At 40.2% G+C, this 21,075-nt stretch overlaps 1 protein-coding gene across 1 annotated transcript in view; it reads left to right on the forward strand.

Annotated features, from left to right (window-relative positions):
- Positions 1 to 18,281, forward strand: part of LOC140480684 (vimentin-like) — a 22,636-nt gene extending 4,355 nt beyond the window's left edge. The window contains exons 3-9 of the mRNA XM_072575896.1: positions 3,271 to 3,366; positions 8,697 to 8,858; positions 10,307 to 10,432; positions 12,131 to 12,351; positions 15,652 to 15,692; positions 17,739 to 17,827; positions 17,923 to 18,281. Coding sequence (XP_072431997.1) covers positions 3,271 to 3,366; positions 8,697 to 8,858; positions 10,307 to 10,432; positions 12,131 to 12,351; positions 15,652 to 15,692; positions 17,739 to 17,827; positions 17,923 to 17,994 — 807 coding nt within the window. The 3' untranslated portion in view covers positions 17,995 to 18,281. The remainder of the gene's footprint in view (positions 1 to 3,270; positions 3,367 to 8,696; positions 8,859 to 10,306; positions 10,433 to 12,130; positions 12,352 to 15,651; positions 15,693 to 17,738; positions 17,828 to 17,922) is intronic.
- The last annotated feature ends 2,794 nt before the right edge of the window (positions 18,282 to 21,075 follow it).

Raw genomic sequence — 21,075 nt, forward strand, 5'->3', positions numbered from 1 at the left:
AGCAGTAGGAAATGTTGAAAGTGTGTAAAGGAAGTAACCAGTGAAAACGAAGTTGTGCCATTTTTTAGAACTTCTCATGGCAATCGGAAATTTTGCAGCACTTTCTCGACAATGAAGTAATTATAAAAGAGCAGTCACTGTTGTAATATTGGAAAATATCAGCCAATTCCCATAATTCCCAAAGAAAGGTGATTGTGACTGAACAATCTGCTATTTATGGTGTTAACTGAAGGATAAATGTTTGCCTACAGCACAGGCAAATTTCCCTTGCTCTTCTCCAAATTAACACCATAGGATTCTTAGCTTTCACCTCAGCAAACAGGTGGCCCTCAGTTTAATATCTCATCTAAAAGTCAGCATTTGAGTCTACCTTGATTTCTGTTCTGGATTAGTGGTGCTGGAAGAGCACAGCAGTTCAGGCAGCATCCAACGAGCAGCGAAATCAACGTTTCGGGCAAAAGCCCTATGCAAGCCCTGAATAGGAATAGAAACAAGCTCCGAATGATTCAGAGCTCAGTATGCTGGTAACTTGGCTATGATTGAAACTGTTCAGAGGAATACACTCCACTTGCCTGCTGAGAAATGACACAAATGAAAAGGTAATGCAGATGACTACCAATCTATTTCTACCAACTGCATTTCTGAACTTATCAACCAGGAAAGAAAGCTTCACACATTTATCAGAAGAGAGCTACTGTCTGAGCAGGTGAGAGAAGTACACACACTGAAGAGGTTTGAATCACATACACTGAGCAGGAGAGAGCCACACACTGAGAAACATAGGCAGATACACACTGAAAACGAGAGAGGTGCACACTGGTGAGGCTCCCTAATGGGAAAGCAGCTCTTTGGTCCTCTGGGACTATGGTGATTTTACTTACATCCTGAACAGGAGAGAGAATTACCACACAACAGGAGAGAGATATGCACTGAACATGAGAGAGAGAGAGCTATCCAGTAGGCATGGGAGCGACCTACACAATAACTAGAAGACAGATGTAGATACTGATCAGGAGGAAGTTACACACTGACCAAGATTGGAAGCTGCACAAGAACCAAGAGAAAAACATACACACTGAACAGGAGAGAGAGCGACATATTAAAGACAAGACATTTGTACATTGTCTAGAAGAGAGAACAACTACATTGACCGAGAGAGCTACACTGTGAGCAGTAAACAGAATTACTCACTAACTAAAGCAAGCAACATATGGGGCAGGGAGAAAGCTACACACTGACTAGGAGGGATCTATGGACTGACCAGGAGACAGAAGTAGACACTGATCAAGAGAAGGCTACATATTAATGAGGAGATTATGCTAACATTGACCAAAAGAGAGCTACACACTGAAGGGGGAGAACTGCTTACAGAGTAGGAGAGACATTGACACCAACCAGGAGAGGATTACACATTAAGAAGGAGAGAGAGTGTTACATACCAGGGACAGAGCTAGACAATGATTAGGAGAACTTACCCAGTGTCCAGGAAAGGGTTAAACACTGATATCAGTTGAACTTTGATGGTGAGTAAACAACTAGAAACAATTATTTAATATAGGATTAATAGTCATATTACAAAATATGGGTTAATTCAAAAAAGATAGCATGTATTTGTTAAGGAAAAATCATGCTTAACTTTCTGGAGTTTTCTGAAGACCTAACAGAGAGGGTTGATGAGGGTAATGCTGTTGATAGGGTGCCTGTGAACCTCCAAAAGCTGTTTAACACAGTGCCACACTACAGACTTGTGAGAAAAGTTACAGCTTATGGAATAAAAGGAACAGTAGCACTCTGGATTCAAAATTGGTTGAGGGATATGAAACAGTGTAGTGGTTAATGCATTTTGTTTGGGGTTGAAAGAAGGTTTGTAGTGCATTACCTAGTGGTCCCTATTGGGAACCTTGCTTTTCCCAATATATATAAATAATCTAGGTGGCATGGTGGCTCAGTGGATAGCAATGATGCCTCACAGCGCTGGGGACCGAGCTTCAATTGCAGCCTTGGGTAACCATCTGTACGGAGTTTGCACATTCTCCCCATGTCTCCATGGGTTACCTCTGAGTCGTTTGGTTTCCTCCAACAGTGCAAAGATATGTAGGTTAGGTGGATTGGTTATGCTAAATTGTCCATATTAAGCAGGCTAGATGGATTAGCCATGGGAAATGCAGGGACAGGGTAGGGGATTAGGTCTGGCTGGGATGCTCTTTGGAAGGGTGATGTGGACTTGATGGACCAAATGGACTGCTTCCGCACTGTAGGGATGCTATGATTGTACCTTGGTGTGCAGGGAAAATTTTCAAAGTTTACAGATGGTTCCATATTTGGAAGCATTATGTGCTGTGAGGGGACATGTTGAACTTCAAAAGGACGTATACAAGTTGGTGGAATGGACGAATGAAGTTCAATGTGGAGAAATATGAGGTGATATATTTTGATATGAAGAACATGAAAAGATAGTAAAGAATAAAGAGTACTCTTCAAAATGGCATGTAGGAGCAGAGAGACCTGGGTTTATATGTGCATATGTCATTAATGGTAGCAAGACAGGAGGAGAGTGCAGTTAATAAACCATGAGTGTCAAGGTTTTGCATATAGTGCTTCAGACTCGAATAAAACAATGTAATTAAGATTTGTGTGGGATAACCATTCTGGATCTCAAAGGAGGCTGAGCTCCAATCAAAGTCTCCTCATAGTCTTAGTAATGATCTTGATTATCCCAATCAAGTTATTTCAATCAACCTGTTTAGACATATTTGATTCACTTGTGGGGCAAGTGGGACTTGAACCTGGACCTTTTCAGCCCAGAGGTCAAGACACTACCATTTCACCACAAGACATGTATTATACCAGTCTAACTTGTACCTGATTGCTATCATGCAATAAACTACATCCTGTTTATGGCAAATGTCCCTTCATTGTTAGACTAGTTATGGGGAAGTTAAACGGTAGATTTGTAATCCGAACTTGACTTTTAGGTTGAATCCACAGGTGCTGCTTTGTCTCGACTGATGGAGAAAAATCACCACAAACTGGTTGAGAATTAAAAAGCTAATGCACAACAGCCTTATTCAAAAAGGGTGGAAACATTGGGCCAGTAATACCACTTGGTAATGTTGAGGGATTTGAGATGAGACATCTCTGAAATTACTTTTTCTAACCTTGAGGAAGCTGCAATAGAGGTTAAACCTTCTACCTATTTATGTAATGGATTTTTTTTTTGAAAAGTGATTAATTTTTCAAATGACCTTTTATTCCATTTTCTTCCAATAGGATGTGGATGAAGCAACTCTAGCATGTGTTGACCTGCAACGTAAAATTGATGCATTGCAGGATGAAATTGCCTTCTTAAAGAAACTTCATGAAGAAGTAAGGATGCATCAATTAAGGTTCCAACAATTTGTGTTTGTAACATTTATTTAAATTCTTCTTCAAACAGCCATTAGAAACTGATACTGAGTGGGGAATGAAAAGATTGTCCTCTGGTTCTTGGGTTTGAAGCTTATTTCTGTTTAGTTATATCATAGAACTAATTCTGTTGGTTTTGTAATGTGGAGTGGTTCTCTTGCTACCAAATCTTGCTATCACTATTGTATAGTGGACCCAACAACATAGAAATTGCCTTATCCATATGGGCAGCATTGAATGGGATCTGTAGCAGTGGGAAATAAACCAGGTGGTGGGAGTTAATTAGGCGGAGGCCAAAACCTCAGTTTTCTGATGTTGGCTGAGTTTGACATATGCAGTAGTTCGTGGCAAAGCAGTTGTCACGCCACCTGGTGGCAGAAACTTATTTACCATGTATTTGCATATTCACAGACTCATTACTGTACATACTTATACACATGCAAACGAACCTTTGTGAATCAATGACCCACAACAAGGCAGCAATTTGGTCATAATGGGATGCTTTATGAAAGCACAAGAGCACAGTAATTCTCCTGGCTACTGGGTCTTCCATTGCAATTACATGTGACAGACATCTACTCCTGTTGCTGTTCTATGTGGTATAGCATGCAGGCTCTCAGGTTGTGCCTGGTGATATTTGACTCATTCAAGTGACCATTAGAATTCCCTGGCAACCAACAGCTGCTTTGTCAATCGGAAGGGATTTCTCTCCCTTAATGTTTAAGTCATTTATAACCATTGAAAGATGTTTATGCAAGTGTGTGCCAATTTCCCAAGGAGCTCTCATGACTCATATATTTTGCAGAACTCTGAGCTACTACATTTTTTGAAGCACTTTCCCAACTGTCAGGATGAACCCAGGGTGACGAATACAGTCCCTGAGGACTTGGCTCATGACACTAATCCCTACTACCCATGGAGGAGCATCATACTGCAACACAGAAATGAAACAGACCACTGTCTTCTGGAAAATGTTTTTTGCTGCTTTGACTGCTCCAGCAGGGCATTACAATGTGTGTCACAGATGATGTTGAGGAGTGTCATTACAGCTATGCATCTCACAGCTTCCCTCCTCCCAAAACGTCAATTGTCCTCTTCCTCAGAAGACTGCTCCAAGTCACCCAGTTCCCCAGTATCTATCATATCTTATTGTTGGTGACTCCAATTGTACACAGTATAGCATGCTAGGATAATGTTGTCACTTGTCATGGCTATACGAGAGGCTCACCTAGATTGGCCAAAGCAGTGGTTTGGCTTCTTCAGCAGCTCTATCATATGTTTCACTGTGGCCTTGGCAGAAGCGTTAGCAGCATTGTATCTGCTCTCCACATTAGTAAGTCAGTCCTGGTTGGAATGATAAGCCCTTTTCCCCCAGTAAACAGCTTTGTAAGTCACCTGGACCCTCAAACTCACCAGATACATGAGCACTTCAGATATAGGAGTTATACCAATGACCAGGATTGTAGGCATTCACCTCCAGGAAATGGAAAAGGTGATCACAGATCACCCGAACATTAATTGAGTGGTCACCTTCCTGTTGATGAATTCTGTAGCGTTCCTTTCAGTGCTGTGTGTGTTTAGTTAATGGCATCCATCACCAGAGGAAATGCAGCTATGTTCCTGAATCCTACTGTCCGGGTTGCAGCACTGACCGTGTCATGGGAGAACAAATATGTGATCCGGTGTGATACTGCACAGATGACCATAGCCATGATGTTTTTGTGAGTGTACAACTGAGAGATCCCAAACAGGTCACCCATCACTCCCTGGAAGAATCCTGTCACCCAGAAATTCACAGCGGCTGTCACCTTCATAATCACCAGGATAAGTCGGCCTCCCACTCCTACAGCCTTCAGGTCCTGCTTCAGCGTCCAGCATTGTACCATCACGGAATCCTGGAATATGGAGCCAGTGTCAGTACTGCAACTTTTTCATCCCAGGAAATGGAGTCAAGCCAGAAAACTCTGGGCCTCCTACATATTAAATATCCCTTGGGTTTGCAAATGGCTGTTTCATGTGGTTGCCCTCAGTGACCGACCATTGAGCAGACATGAATCCCATGCTTTCACCTGTTATAGTTACACTGACTTCACCCATCCTGGGCATTGTCCAAGCCATTTTCTAGTCACACTATGCATTGAGAGAATGGAAAGTGATGCAGGGCATACAGCTCAGTGAGGACACTGTCAGCTCCATCCTCCATCAGGTCACCAGGTAGCGACACCTCCCAACGCCTCCATGTTCCACTTACTTCTCTCTACCCCAAGAGCAGTTTTTCACTCATACCTCATAAGGAGTCCCACTACACTTGATTTGTCTCCAACTGCCTTCCCTGTCCTCTGAACCCAGACATTACACCTGAATAATAACCATCTTTCTCCTCTATGCTCCCCCTGCTGTTAATCTAGCTTTGCTGTGCTGTTAATCTAGCTTTGTTTAATATATCATTTCAGTTGCATGACTCTGTAATCTTTTGCTATGAATTCTGTCTTATGATCCCGCTCCACAGCTATCTGATGAAGGAATGGCACTCCAAAGCTAGTACTTCCAAATACACCTGTTGGACTATAACCTGGTGTTGTATGATTTTTAACTTTGTCCACCCCAGTCCAACACTGGCACCTCGATATCATTAGCAAGAGAGTAGAGTCGTAGAGATGTCCAGCACAGAAATAGACCCTTCATTTCCAACTGACCAGATATCTTAAACTAATCTGTCCCATTTGCCAGCACTTGGCCCCTATCCCTTTAAACCCTTCCTATTCATATACATCCAAGTGCCTTTTAAATGCTGTAATTGTACCAGCCTCCACCACTTCCTCTGGCAGCTCATTCCATACACGTACCACCCTCTGCATGAAAAAGTTGCTCTTAGGTCCCTTTTAAATTTTTCCCCTCTCACCCTAAACCTATGCCCTCTAGTACTGGACTCCCCCAACCCAGGGAAAAGACCTTGTCTATTTACCCTAACCATGCCCCTCATGATTTTATAAACCTCTATAAGGTCATCCCTCAGCCTCTAATGCTCCAGGGAAAACAGCCCCAGTCTGTTCAGCCTCTCTCTATAGCCCAAATCCTCCAACCCTGGCAACATAATCTCCATGGCTTCCTCCCTACATAGCATTTGAACTTTCAGTTTGGAGACTCCTGTCTTTGTCCTCTCCTTGGTATTGAAGCTCTCCTTATCCTGCATGTCCAATGGAGATTGTGACATGTCAAAAGATACCTAACACCTCAGCTCTTTTTATCCCCATGCCACATACAGGCTACACATTCCAGTTGCTATCCAATTGGACACAAGAATCACATAACCAAATAAACATTTGATAATGAACACACATTTCCCAGTCTGCTGTCTGTTGTTACCTGCAAAATTCCTTGGCTTGATAATCTCATGAAGAATTCTTTGATCCCATGCCACTTATCCTGGCTGATCGGGGAGGTTCATTCATCCTTTTGTAGCAATGCACTTAGGTTCATGTGTGGACCCATCTGGACCCCCATGGCTGTTCACCTCTTCTGTGACCTCCACAGAAGATTCCCCTATTGCTGTCACCTCCTGCTGGTTCTGGGCGTGCAGGGAGATATTGCTGAAAGATTGATTCCAATCTTCCTCTGCATCCATAGGTGCTGAAAGGGAGATGCAGAACTTGGTGTGCTTGGGATCCAAAGTGAAGAGGTTATTGATAAAAAGTGGCAGTGGTGGGGTTGTTTGATGAAAAATGTCAAGGAGAGGGTGAGTCAGGAAAAAAGAATTCTAAATTTCCCAGCAGGTGAAGGATCTGTAGTATTACACCGGCATCTGTTCTTCCTGCTGGCGGAGACCAGACTGACTTGCAGAGGTGGCCCTTTCAGCCCATCTCAGCCTGAAATTGAGTCATCCGATGGCAGTGTGGACATTTCCTGTCTGCCTTGCTGCATAATTCCACAGGGGGCATTTGCCCACCGCATGCATTTGTGAGTTGCATCATCATCATATGCAATGTAGCTCCCAACATTTGGTCCCACCATTGTGGGGGAGCCTCGCTCTTATGATAAAATTCCACCTACAGTTACTGTGGTATTACAGATGCTATTTGAAAGAAATTGTGCATGTGTGAATCTTATGTGTGCACTGTAAGTGCAAGTCCAACTTGGACCTCTAATTCTGCTGAGAGTGCGTCTGTAAAGGAGGTGTCAAAGATCAATTGATGTTTTGTATAGGTAATCTCACAGAAGTCAGTGTCAACCTTAGCACTGCTCGCAATGCTTCTAATAGCCTGCATTGATGTACAAGCATAGGGAATATTTGGTAAAACCCCCATTCAAAGGAATTTTGTTGTGAAGGAGTCTTATTTAGTCATTAGTTAGTTATATCTTAGAGAAGTACTTCTGTTTATAGGCTCACTGGGATGGAAACTTGTAAATTAAACAGGCTTTGAACTATATCTACTCGACTTTCAGATTAAAAACGTCTCTCAGTGTCAGCAGACAATTTATTCCCTGCTAGAATCAATATAATGTACAATTTGCCCAATTGCAATTCCAATTGCAACAAAATTGTCCATTTCATTCAAAAAGATGACTAGAATCACAAAAAAAATTATGATTGATCTTGGGTTTGGAAGTTTTATCCTGCATTTAATCCAAAACGTATGTTGCCTACATGGTGCCAAAAATTAGCAGTGAAGTAAACATTCTTTTCCATTTAAGGCCTGTGGCATTTCCTAGCACAAAATTTCAAGTAAATTAAAGAGATTGAATAAATGCTGATTTGGAGGTCACGGTGTTGGATGGAGGTGTACAAAGTTGAAAGTCGCACAACATCAGGTTGTAGTCCATCAGGTTTATTTGGAAGCACTAGCTCTCGGAGCGCTGCTCCTTCATCAGGTGGTTGTGGAATATATGGTCGCAAGGCACAGAATTTATAACAAAAGTTTACAGTGTGTTGTAACTGAAATTATACATTGAAAAAGACCTGGATTGTTTGTTAAGTCTCTCAACTTTTAGAATGACTATGTTGGTTTCAGTTTCAGAACTGGTTGTTTTTTGAAACTGAAACCAATATGGTCATTCCAAAAGATGAGAGACTTAACAAACAATCCAGGTTTTTTTCAATGTACAATTTCAGTTACATCACACTGAGAACTTTTACTGTAAATTCTGTGTCTTACAATTTTATACTCCACAACCACCTGATGAAGGAGCAGTGCTCCTAAAGCTAGTACTTCCAAATAAACCTGTTAGACTATAACCTGATGTTGTGTGATTTTTAACTGAATAAATGATGGCTTGTAATTACTTTTCTTTAGGAAATCCATGACCTGGAATCACAAGGGCAAAATCAACACACCAGGATTGAGATGGATGTGGCTAGGCCTGACCTTTCTTCAGCACTACACGAAGCTCGTTCTCAATTCGATAAACTTGCCGCTAGGAACATTACTGAAACTGAGGAGTGGTACAAATCCAAGGTACTTTTTTTGATATTAATTTAATGTTAAGCATTGTTTAAATCACCACATTTGAAATGTTGTGCTTGAAGAGATACGTGTTGAGTGGACAAGTTCTCCAAAGGATGGCAGTCTGCACCAACTTTCTTCCACTGAACACAGCATCTATTTAAGGCAGGCACACTCCTTTTGAAAGGATCGGACTGGCTGCACAGTGTGCTATCAGGCCAAACTATTTGGCCCTCTGCTCAGCACTCTGCCAACCAGCAACCCATTTAAGTCATCATTGGATAAGCATATGGGCGTACATGGAATAGTGTAGGTTAGATTGGCTTCAGATTGGTATGACAGGTCGGCGTAACATCAAGGGCCGAAGGGCCTGTACTGTATTGTAATGTTCTATGTTCTATAGCCCAGACTCTGCTTTGACAAACACTACAATGAAGTAAATAAGGATGCCAGTACCTAATTTGGTTGCTGCCTACATCAACAGGAAAAGCCACAGGCAGGTCATTAATTGTGACCTCTGTACCCAACATTGGGTGCAGACCAATTTTTAACTCTTGTCATTATCGGTCATCTGATCCAATGCTGCATTATTCACACGGGAGCAGTAGTGTGTATACGTAAGGCAAGCAGCCTTGAGGCTTTTCAACTTGTCAAGCTGAAGAATCCTAACTGAAACATAAAGAATCCAAACCAGCAAATATAAAGTATATTGGGCAGGAGCAAAATAAAGAGAAAAACAGTTAAAGGAGAGATAAAAGATATGGACAGAGAAGTTAAATTAAAATTCTGTTTCTCCTAATAGCTCAAGGACCAATTAAATTCTGAAGGAATGAGAGTCTACATATTGTTTAAAACTAGTTTTGATTTAATGTGTTAACAATTCACTTACATCTTAATGCACTTGCTCTATTTTCTTCTGGCATGTTTAGTGAGTAAGCAGAGAAACTTTACAAACTTGTATGAATGTGAATACAAATCAGAGCAACACTATTATAATGTAGCTCATAACTCCCAACCTGGTGGGCAGGTCCCTACGGACCTTTCTCAGTTTCTAAAATGGAGGAGATGGTTTGTTGAGTACCTTAAATGACCATTAATTGACCACTTAAGAGTTTTAATTGCTGGCAGTTTGAGGGTTTTGTGGATCGTCTCATGCAGAGCTAATTGCTGAGGTGTCGAGGATAAAATGAGGCAAGATGACGCTGAAGTGAGTCATTCCCTTCTCAGCACGTCCCTCATTATCTCCATGGAGGGGACAATCACACCTTCAGTATTTCTGCATTTCACTGAAAGTTTGCCCACTCTGAGAAGTTAACCTCCGAGTGAAAGAGTGAAACTCTTATATCCACTCTGTTATTTCCAAAATCTGAACAAATATGTAATGGAAAATAACCAAGAACAGAAATGCAAGATTTTGCTTATGTGTTAAGTTGCACTTAATGAGATTGGATTTTATACAGGTTTCCGGCCTTACTCAAAATATTGCTCGCAGCAACGAAGCCCTTCGCCAGGCAAAGCAAGAAGCAAGTGATTACCGCAGGGAGGCCCAGGCACTCAAGTGCGAAGTTGAAGCTCTTAAGAGCTCAGTAAGTTGACTGTGTGTGAATAATGATATTAATTGTTTCATCAAATAAGTGAATTTTCCTCTTCAGAGACACAGACAACAAGGGGTTTACCAGTATCATATGAATATGGAATGTGACTGATATGTTTGCCAGTTTCTTTGGAATTACTGGCTGTCAGGCCAATAACAATTATACAAATACCATTTCTTCAGTTCAAATGGCTTTTAATCTTGGCGAGTTAGGAAAATCCAAGGGAAAGGCCCAATTTTATTTCTTTATATCTCAATGAGGTCATTTAATTAATCTTAATTTATATTATTTTAGTTGGAATACTAATTTGCTGATATTACTGCTTTCAAGGGTAAGTTAAGCTCCAATCAAGCAATCAAGTGCTTACTAACTTTCTATTTGCATCGTCTTTGTACAAATAAATAAATTTGTGGAGAATTTATATTCTGCCAACCTAACTCTGCCCCATCCAGTACTCCTAGCTTACTCTATACAACAGATCATGCATCCTTAAAGCTCTTCCATCTCCCTCACTTCCTTCCATTGATCAAGCTTTTGATCAGCCCTCGCTCCTGTTTATTTGCTGCAAGTTTGAGTCTGATTCTGCTTCATTTAAGCAGGAATGCACAGAACGTATTAGGTGGGAAGGAGAAGCCACAGGAATGTGTGGAATCTAAGAGCTTGCTGCTGGACAACTAACCAGACCCATGGCTGCAGTTTATTTCTGCACACTTTTTAAATTGGGTTCTGAAGCCTGATGGGTGTTAGGAAGACTCTGTGTTCGAGGAAATGAAGGAAACGAGGCTGGAGAAATGTGTTGGATTTCAGGACAATCCATTGTTGATTACCAAATTTATATTAATTCTTGTGTTGATTTTTCTAAGTTCTGATGTAATGAGTTTCTTATTAAGTCCCAGTTTCTAGAAGTAGCTCTTTTAAAATGAAAAGTGCTGATTGCATTTCATATGTTTCCATATCAATAAAAATATCCAACTTGGTTTGAAAATATTCAACTAAATTTTTAACTTCCAATTTAATCACGATAAATCTGATTTCCAAAACATATTTATTGATGATTTGACATGATGAAATTTGTACTCACATTTTCAATTAACCTAATTGGATCTTGTTGTCAGAATGTGACATGAGGGGAAGTTCAATACTGATTCCTGGTTATGGTGGAAATTAACATTGAACCAGCTACCATACAAGATAAAACAAGCGGGGGAGTCCAGAACTAGAGGGCATAGGTTTAGGGTGAGAGAGGATAGATATAAAAGGCACCTAAGGAGAAATTTTTCCCACAGAGGGTGGTGCGTGTATGGAATAAGCTGCCAGAGGAAGTGGTGGAGGCTAGTACAATTGCAACATTTAACAGGCATCTGGATGTGTATATGAATAGGAAGGGTTTGGAGGGATATGAGCCAGGTGCTGGCCGGCGGGACTAGATTAGCTTGGGATATCTGTTCGGCATGGACACATTGGACCGAAGGGTCTCTTTCCGTGCTGTGCATCTCTGACGCTAATAAGCATGACAGCTCATGTAATGAAAGCAATTTCTGCAAATTATTTTTAATGTGTATGCATCTCTTATGGTTCTGAAATCATAGAAAGGACAGTGCCCTCCCACTGTGTAAACACATGACAAAATACAAATGTGATCTCATGGAAAAGGATAGAAAATAAGTGTCTATGTTATCTTTGAAACAGAAAGATTTTCTTGAGCGCCAGAAGAATGAAATGGAGGATCAGTTTAACAAGGAAACAGCCAAATTCCAAGAAACAATCCTTCAACTTGAAGATGAAATTCAAAATATGACTGAACAGATGACCCATCGCTTATCTGAATATCAAGATCTGCTGAAAGTTAAAATGGCACTAGATGCTGAGATCACAACTTACAGGAAGTTATTGGAGAGTGAGGAAAACAGGTCAGATGTTTGTGTAACTTCCATGTAATACTTGACTGAAGTAGCACTGCTATATCAGCTCAGCAATCCATCATGATTGCTGATATCCATTATGCTTATTCGGAAGCCATCATAATTTTATTGGCAAAGTGTTTAACGGAGGGAACAAGCACAGAACTCTGCAATGAGCAAACCTGGCCAAATAAAAATACCTTTCCATGAGTTACTTTTGAAACAATGCTAAGAGTTGTTCAGTTGTATTTCCATATTGCCTAAATAGTCATGAAAAAAAGAGATATTTTTCTCATTCATATAATGTAAATTTTGGATTTTTTTCCCATATTTGTTTATGTGTTATTGGTATCACCGGATTGGCCAGTATTTATTCCAATCCCAAATAGCCTGAGGAAGATGGTGGTGAGTTGCCTTTTGAACTACTTAAGTACTTGTCCTCTGGGAACACCAACAGAGTGTTCCCATGACAGTGACTCAGTTTGGGTCCTCCCACAGCCACTCAGCTCCTGGCCACATTTCAGCCTTCTTCCAAATGTAGACAAAACAGCTGAACTCCAAAGATGAGGTGACAGTGACTGCCCGTATTATCAAGTCAGCATTTGACTGAGTGTGACTTTAAGAAACCCTAGCAAAACTGAGAATCAGAGGGAAAACTCTCTGCTGGTTGGACTCCAACCAAAACAAAGGAAGATGTTTGTAGTTTTTAGTGGTCAATCATTTCAGTCCAAAGACACCACTTCAGGAGTTCCTCAGGCTAGTCTTCGGCCCAAACATCTTCAGTTGTTTCATCAATAACTGTGCAGTCATCATAGGGTCAGAGGTAGGAATCTTTCTGATGATTGTACAATTTTCAGCACCATTCAGGATTCCTCAAAGCCTGAAGGGATCCATGTCCATCTTCTGGTGCAGCAAGACTTGGACAAATCTAGGCTTAGACTGAGAGACATCAAGTAACATTTGTGCCACAATGGTGCTGACAATGTCAATCTCCAACAAAAAGAGAATCTAAACACTGTCCCTTGATGTTCAATGGCATTATTATCAGTGAATCCCTTATTATCTATATCTGGGAATGGGGGCTTACCACTAACTAGAAATTGAGCTGGATTAGCAATTTAAGTACAGTGGCTACAAGAGAGGGTCAGAAGCTCAAATTCCTTCTGCGAGGTACTTAACTCCTGTTTCTCCAGTGCCTGGCACCAATCAGGACAGTGATAGAATACTTTCTTCTTGCATGGACTGCTATAACTGCTAAAGTACTTGAGAAGCTTGACACCGTCTAAGACAATGCAGCTGCTTGAGTAACATACCATCCACTACATTTAACGTTCAGTTCCTTCGCTACTAATGTACAGTGGCAGCAGTGTGTACCATCTATAAAATACACGTCATAAATCAGCAAAACTCTCTCAACATTATATTTCAAACTCATGATTTCCAGCATCCAGAAGAACAAGAGTAGCAGATGCATGGGAACCAGCAAGATCCTCGCCAAGCCACTCACCATTTCAACTAAGAAATATGCTGTTGGTCAGTCATGGGAGCAAAGTCATGGAACTCCCTTCCCTACAGCACTGTGGGTGTTACTAGCAGAAAGAAACTTAAGTAGTTCAAAAGGCTATTATCAAACAAGTATCTCTTGATGGCATTAACACTGTTGATGATCCTTTCCATCACTGTTATTGATGGAGAGTGCATTTAATAAGGCAACATTTGGCTGGGTTTGAATGGTCCTAATTTTAGTTGACGGACTATATTTGGGCAGTTACTGACATTGCTGGGTAGATACCAATGTTGTCCATAAGGCCACTGCTGGTTTTGGAACAGCAGTCTTCACCACAATTACCAGAATGTTGTCAGGGTTCATAGTCTCTATAATATCCATCTAATTCAGCCATTTCATGATATAATGTGGAGAGAATTGAATTGCGTGTTGACTTGATCATCCACTTGGCCCTTCTGGATGAAAATAGATGCAATTACTTCCTCCTTCGCTTTTGTGCTGATGTTGCACAGATGTACTTATTGCACTCCTCCAAACTTGAGAATGGAGTTTTTTGTGAAGCCTCCTTCTTCTATCAGTCATGACTGGATGTAGACAACCCTTAGATCTTATCCATTGGTAGTGGGATTGCTTAGCTACACCTATGGCATGCTGTTTCCGTTGATTATCATGCAAGTGTTGTCACTTTAACAGGGTGACCCCTCATTTTCAGGTATGCCTGCTGCTCCTCCAGCATGCCCTCCTGCACTCTTCATTAAACCATGGTTGATCCCCTGGCTTGATGGTAATGGTAAAGGAGGAGGGGGGGGCATATACCAGGTCATCAGGTTTCAGATTCTGGTTGAATATAATTCTTCTGCTGCTCATGGTGCCTTATGAGTGCCTAATTTGAGGTTATTAGATTTGTTCAAAATCTGTCCCATATAGAATGGTGATGGTGCCACATGATATCATTGATACCATCGGTATTTTCAATATGAAGACAAGACTTTGTCTCCAAAATAATTGTGTGCAGTGGCTGTTTCTGCTGATACTGTCAAAGACAGATGCATATGTGATAGGTAGATTGGTGAAGGTGAGATCAGAAAGTTTTGCCCTCTTTGGTACACTCCTCACCTTCCATTGACCTAGTCTAGAAGCTTTGGCTGGTTTGCTCAGTCGTTGAAATCTCCCCCAATCAGAGTACATTCTGTACCTTCACCACCTTCAACGCTTACTCCAAGTGGTGCTCAACATGTTGGAGGACAAATTTATCAGCTGCGGGAGGGAGGCTAGGGGTAGGGAGTGACATGTTATATTCAGCAGGAGGCATCATTGCCCATATTTGACCTGATAGTCTGAGGCTTTGTGGGATTTGGCGATAATCTTTAATGATCCAAGGACAACTCCTTTTTAGTTGTATACCTCTGCGCCACTGCCACCTCAGAACTAAAAGACTAGGAATAAAATTGGACTTGGTGCTAGCACAAAGTGAGCAATGCCAGTTGATGGTTTCAGTGCACTACCAAATCACTACACTCTTTTGAGGCTTTCACCCAAGACTGATTTTATTCCTATTATCTGTTTATAATAGTACTGCACTGAAAATGTTGTAAACGTGGAATTTAATTGTTGAAAATATACAATACTTTCCTTTCTCCTTGCCACCTCTTGGGAGTATCCTGCATCTTATAACATCATGATAGCACAATACACTTTGCACAATGAATAACAACAAAAACTAACTCAATGTGTTGATAAGGAAAATGAAGAGTATGAGATGAAACAAAACTGCTGTGTTAACCTAGATTGTTTTTTTCTAGGTATTCGATGACTGCCCCTCCTAGCCCTTTGCATCTGCAAGGTAGGTAGTCATAAAATTTGAATGAGAAATTATCAAAATTCTTCTTAGAATATTATATTTTCAAGTTTATCGGCTTTTGTAAATCTGCGTAATCCTGTATAAATTGAAACAGATTTTGTTTCAAGCAATGACAGGATACTGCTGTGCCACCATGAAAGTCTTATTGGGCTTGATTTAACATAGCACCAGCAGGCAGCTTTTTGGTGGCTGGAAATGTAAAATAATTTAGCTGGCTAGCCCACCGCCTTCGTACCCAGCCCTGAGTTCACAGAGGGTATGTGGACTCCAGAATTAGCATTTGTCTGACCATACATAAACAAAAATATTAAGGGTCAATTAAGCTTGCTAAAAACACTTTTAATACTCACAATACACTGCCCAATCTAAAATGTGAGTGGTATTGCAGCTAGAAGGAAGTGACTAGTTGATTTTCTTTTAAACAGACTTTAAAAGTGGGCCTGATGGAGGTGTACTCTTTTCAGGGGGTGTTATTTACATACAGGAAGACATTTCCTGAAGGTAGCACCATCTCTCCCCTCCCCCAGCCCTTTCTTTTTCCCACTTGTTCTCCAAGACCTGTACCAACTGCCCTCCCTCTCTAAGATTGCCAATCCCTTCCCACTCAAGAGCTTAGATTATTGTTGGTCTGGAGTCCACGCTGTCATCTTCTGGGACCTGTACTGCAGGATCTGCAGCACCTGCATGACTTTACTGGGACGACTGGCGTTTCTAGTCAGTCAGGACTGCTCCCAATAATGGAACCTCTGCCCCATTGAGGGGTAAAACCCTATTTTGACCTTCCCTGTTACTACCCAGAGTGTTTTATTGGTGTGGGCAGGGTATTTTAGTCAGTTGTCAGTTGCTGACTGATTTTTCCAGTAGAGAGGACAAATTGTCTGCCTGTGATACCCAGCCAGTAATTTGTTATCACAGAAGGAGGCCATTCAGCCCATCATCTCTGTATCTGTTTTTCAAATGAGCATCCTAACCTCATGCCAATCTCTTGCTTTTTCCCCATTTCCTTGTACATTATCTCTATTGGAATATTCATCCAATGCCTCTTGAATGTCTCAACTGAACCAGTCTTCAGCATACTTCTAGACAGTGCATTCCCATACTCTTAACTATTCGCTGTGGGAAAAAGATTTTCTGTCACATCACAATTTGTTCCTTAAGCAAAACACTTTTAAATCTAAGTCTTCTCATCCTCTTATGAACAGGATCAGTTTCTCCCTATTTGGCTTGCTCATAATTTTGAAAACCTCTATCAGGCTTCCTGCTCTTTTTCGTAAGAACAGCCTTTTTTTCCTTTAACATTCATTCATGGGACATGAGCATCACTGACAAGCATTTATTGCCATCCTTAATTGTCCACAGGCTAGTGAAGAGTGAACTACATTACTGTGGACCTGGAGTCACATGTAAGCCAGCAGTTTCCTTCCCTAAAGGATATTAATAAATGAGATGAGTTTTTTTTATGACAATTTGTAATAATTTCATGGTCATCATTAGCTTCCTAATTTCAGATTTTTTACTGAATTTATATTTCACCATCTGCTATGGTAAGATTTGTACAAAAGTTCCCAGAATATTGTTTCGATTAACAGTCAACTGACAATACCCCTTGGCCAATCTCTCTCTCCTACTTATCTTCTCTCCAAAGAGTAGAGTCTCTACTTCTTCAGTCTATTTTCATAACTGAAGGTTCTCATCTCTGGAACCATTTTTATAAGTCACTTCTGCACTGTGTGTTTACATCCTTCCTATAAAGTGCAGCCTAGTACACAAAACTTCACCTGAGATCTCATCATTGATCAGATTTATCTTTCATCTGTTATTAAGTTATTTGTCAGCATATCATATTCCTATCTTTGCTTTCTCAAATTATAACTTTTTCAATTGAAAATCTTCTGTTCTTTCGTTTTCCAAAAATTCTTGCTCATTAAATGTTTTATTTTAAATGGCTACAATCTTTTCATCCATCCAAACTAATTGAGAGTTTGTAATAACAAATGATAGTGTATAATTTTCTTACTTGCATTGAAGGTGTAGAACTTGAACGAAGCAAACCACCTGAAATTCAATCCCCTAAAAGGACACTGTCCATGAAAACAATTGAAATGAAAGATGGAGAGGTCAGTTATTATAAATATCTGTCCTGTTTGTTATACAGATTTAAATGAGTTATAATAAAAATTGCATGTATTTCTTTTTATTTTACTATTTGCAGGTACTCAGTGAGACCTCACAAGAGTTTGAACTGCAGATATCAGATGCACATACTGAAGTGAATCAAGATTAAACTTCATTAAATCTCTGAATCCTGCAAAATAAGAATGGCAATTTTCTCTTGTGAAACAAAACATTTAAGTTTCATGGCTTTCTGGTTTTATTTGAAGTGTTATGTATAATAGGGCTGCATTACATCATTTAAAAAGAAAGTAAACGTTAAACCAAAATACTCCACAACAATATATTCACTCAAACAGGTTTGAATTTGAAGTCTTTATTGCTTTACCTTAACTGCCAATTGTAAACTGCTATCACTGATTAAATAAAATTGCACTGTTAAGGGAAAAATAAATTAAATTTTGTTGTCCTGAATCTTTTGCTAAGGACAAATAGGCATCTAAATACTACTGAAAAATCCAGTGTTCACTCTGTCTGAAATGTATTTGTTTCTGATAACAACATCTTTATAAAGTTAACAGCTAAGATGTGCACAGAACCAAGAGACAAACAGCACAATTTGAAAATGTTTTGACATGCTAAAGCTATTTCGGATTTTTTTGTTGTCAGTCATTTTGCCACCCCAAGGCTATTGGTTAAAGTTTGTTAGTTTTCTAGATTGGAGAATTGCATGCAGGTTCCTGGTATCCAATTATAGGAAGCATAATTTCAAAGAAAATACACACCTGTTATCATTTAAAATGTTGCAGAGGATTTAGGAATTTAATGTGTACCTAGAAATTGTAATGTGTTTAGAGGAAAACCAAACAGATAGGCAGCTTCAGGGAAATCAGATAGAAAGAGGTTTGTTTGTCACCATTCCAAGAATATACAAGCTTAGGACAGAAGTTTGCACTTATTTAAGGAGCAATGAATCAAGAATTTGCTCACTTCCCAGAAGGTTGCTTGACAATTATGTTGTTTTCTGCAGCAAGAACTGCATAACAATCTGGACAGGATTCTTATTACATTCAAATTCATTACAGACTTTTAAGCTGCATTCAGAGATGTCAGTAGCAAAGGCAATCTGTACATTCTGTTATAACCCTAATGTGAGGAAGATGTTGGGCATCAACCACAACCATCAAGCACAATCAAGCACAAGTCATACCAAAATGGTGTGAGATATTGTGTTAAATATTATGTTCATTACTTCACTCACCAGCTTGCTATATTCATTGATATCGGGTTCCTATTCATTCAGTCTTTACCCTTTACTAACCTATTATTTATGATAACACAGTTTCATTCATAAAACCACAGTTCTGTAATATATTTCACTATTGCAAGATAGACTAAAATTAAAGCTAGGTAAAAACAATGACTGCAGATGCTGAAAACCAGAGTCTAGATTAGAGTGGTGCTGGAAGGGCACAGCAGTTCAGGCAGCATCTGAGGAGCAGTAAAATTGACGTTTTGGGCAAAAGCCCTTCATCAGGAATACAGGCAGAGAGCCTGAAAGTAGCTTTCTCCCCACCCCCACCCTCCTCTAACTTATCTCTCCACCCTTCAGGCTCTCTGCCTGTATTCCTGATGAAGGGCTTTTGCCCGAAACGTCAATCTTACTACTCCTCGGATGCTGCCTGAACTGCTGTGCTCTTCCAGCACCACTCTAATCTAGACTAAAATTAAAGCTATACTTCCAAGCCCATTACTGCTCCTTCACACTTTCAACCCTTATCAGATCTATTTACATCGGAAGCTAACTCTGAATTAATATCAAAGACTACTAACCTATTCAGAACAATACCATCCCTGCAATTATGTCTCCATGACCTACCTGAAACTATGGCAAGATTATAATATTAATCAGCCCTTACCAATGATCTCTCTGACCTGAATAGATTACAGAACACCAAGCATTTTCCACAATTAATGTGTACTAGTTAAATACCTTTTAACTGGACCGTTCTCCCTTTTAAAAGTAGCTGTCAAAACAGTGCTTAAGTGAAATTGCAGGAATGAATGAACCTCACACCAGCAGATAATAAATAAATCTCACAACCCAGCCACAGTAATCAGTTTAATATCCTTTATTCTTTTATTAAGTACAGGTACAATTTCTAAATTTTTTAGAGCACATAGGTCCAGTGTTTTTTTCCCTAACATTTACTAACTTAAAAGCCAAAAGGACTAACACCTCTTAATTATGCAAGCAGACCGGACAGACACTCTTAATCCCATCAGGAGTAGCAGCCAGCACTTAGCACATGTTTGGATCCATCTCCTATCTCAAAGATCAGAAGCCCCTCAAACCTTTACGTACTATAGATAAAACACTGTAACACGGTAGTAATGGAATTTTATTATATATAAGGACTGTTTATTAGAAGGCTAGTGTAAGAGTTGTATTTTGGTATGCTATTGTTACCTTGAATTTGTGTTGTGATTGTTGAATACAAAGACTGTTTTCACCAATCACTAATTTTGGTCATTATTTGAACACAATCTCATAACGTTAATGTTTTATTTAACATCAAAACAGTTACTTTGTTTCTCCTTATTATTGTTATCCAGAACAAAAGAGATTTTTCACCAGGTTCCTTCAATATTTTCTGATTGACTTGTGCGTGCGGTCATCATTGACTGGTCAGCCATTATTGCTCATCCCTAGTTGCCATTCAGAAGGTGGTGATGAAATATCTGCTTAAACTGGTACAGTTAACATACTGTAGGTTGACCCACAATGCCCTTAGAGAGGGAATTCCAAAGATTTTGACCAGCGACAATGAAGGAATGCCAATATAATTCTAAGTCAGGCTAGTGATTGGCTTAGAGGAGAATTTGCAAGTACTGGTGTTCCCATGTATCTGCTACATTTGTCCCTCTAGATGGAAGTGGTCACGGGTTTGGAAAGTGCTGTTTGAGGATTTTTGGTGAACTTTTGAAGTGCATCTTGTAGATAGTATACACTGCTGCTACAGACCATTGCTGGTGGAGGAAGTGCCAATCAAGTGGGCTGCTTTTTTCTGGATGGAGCCAAGCTTCTTGTGCATTATTGCAGCTGCACCCCCAGGCAACTGGGGAGTATTCCATCAACACTCTTCACTTATGCCTTGTGGATGGTGGACAGAATTTGATGAGTTATTTGCTGCCCCTGACCTGCTCTTGTAGCCACTGTGTTTGTGTTAGAGACCAAAAAACTACAGATGCC

The sequence above is a fragment of the Chiloscyllium punctatum genome, chromosome 8 (assembly GCF_047496795.1).
Source record: "Chiloscyllium punctatum isolate Juve2018m chromosome 8, sChiPun1.3, whole genome shotgun sequence".
Classification (NCBI taxonomy): domain Eukaryota; kingdom Metazoa; phylum Chordata; class Chondrichthyes; order Orectolobiformes; family Hemiscylliidae; genus Chiloscyllium; species Chiloscyllium punctatum.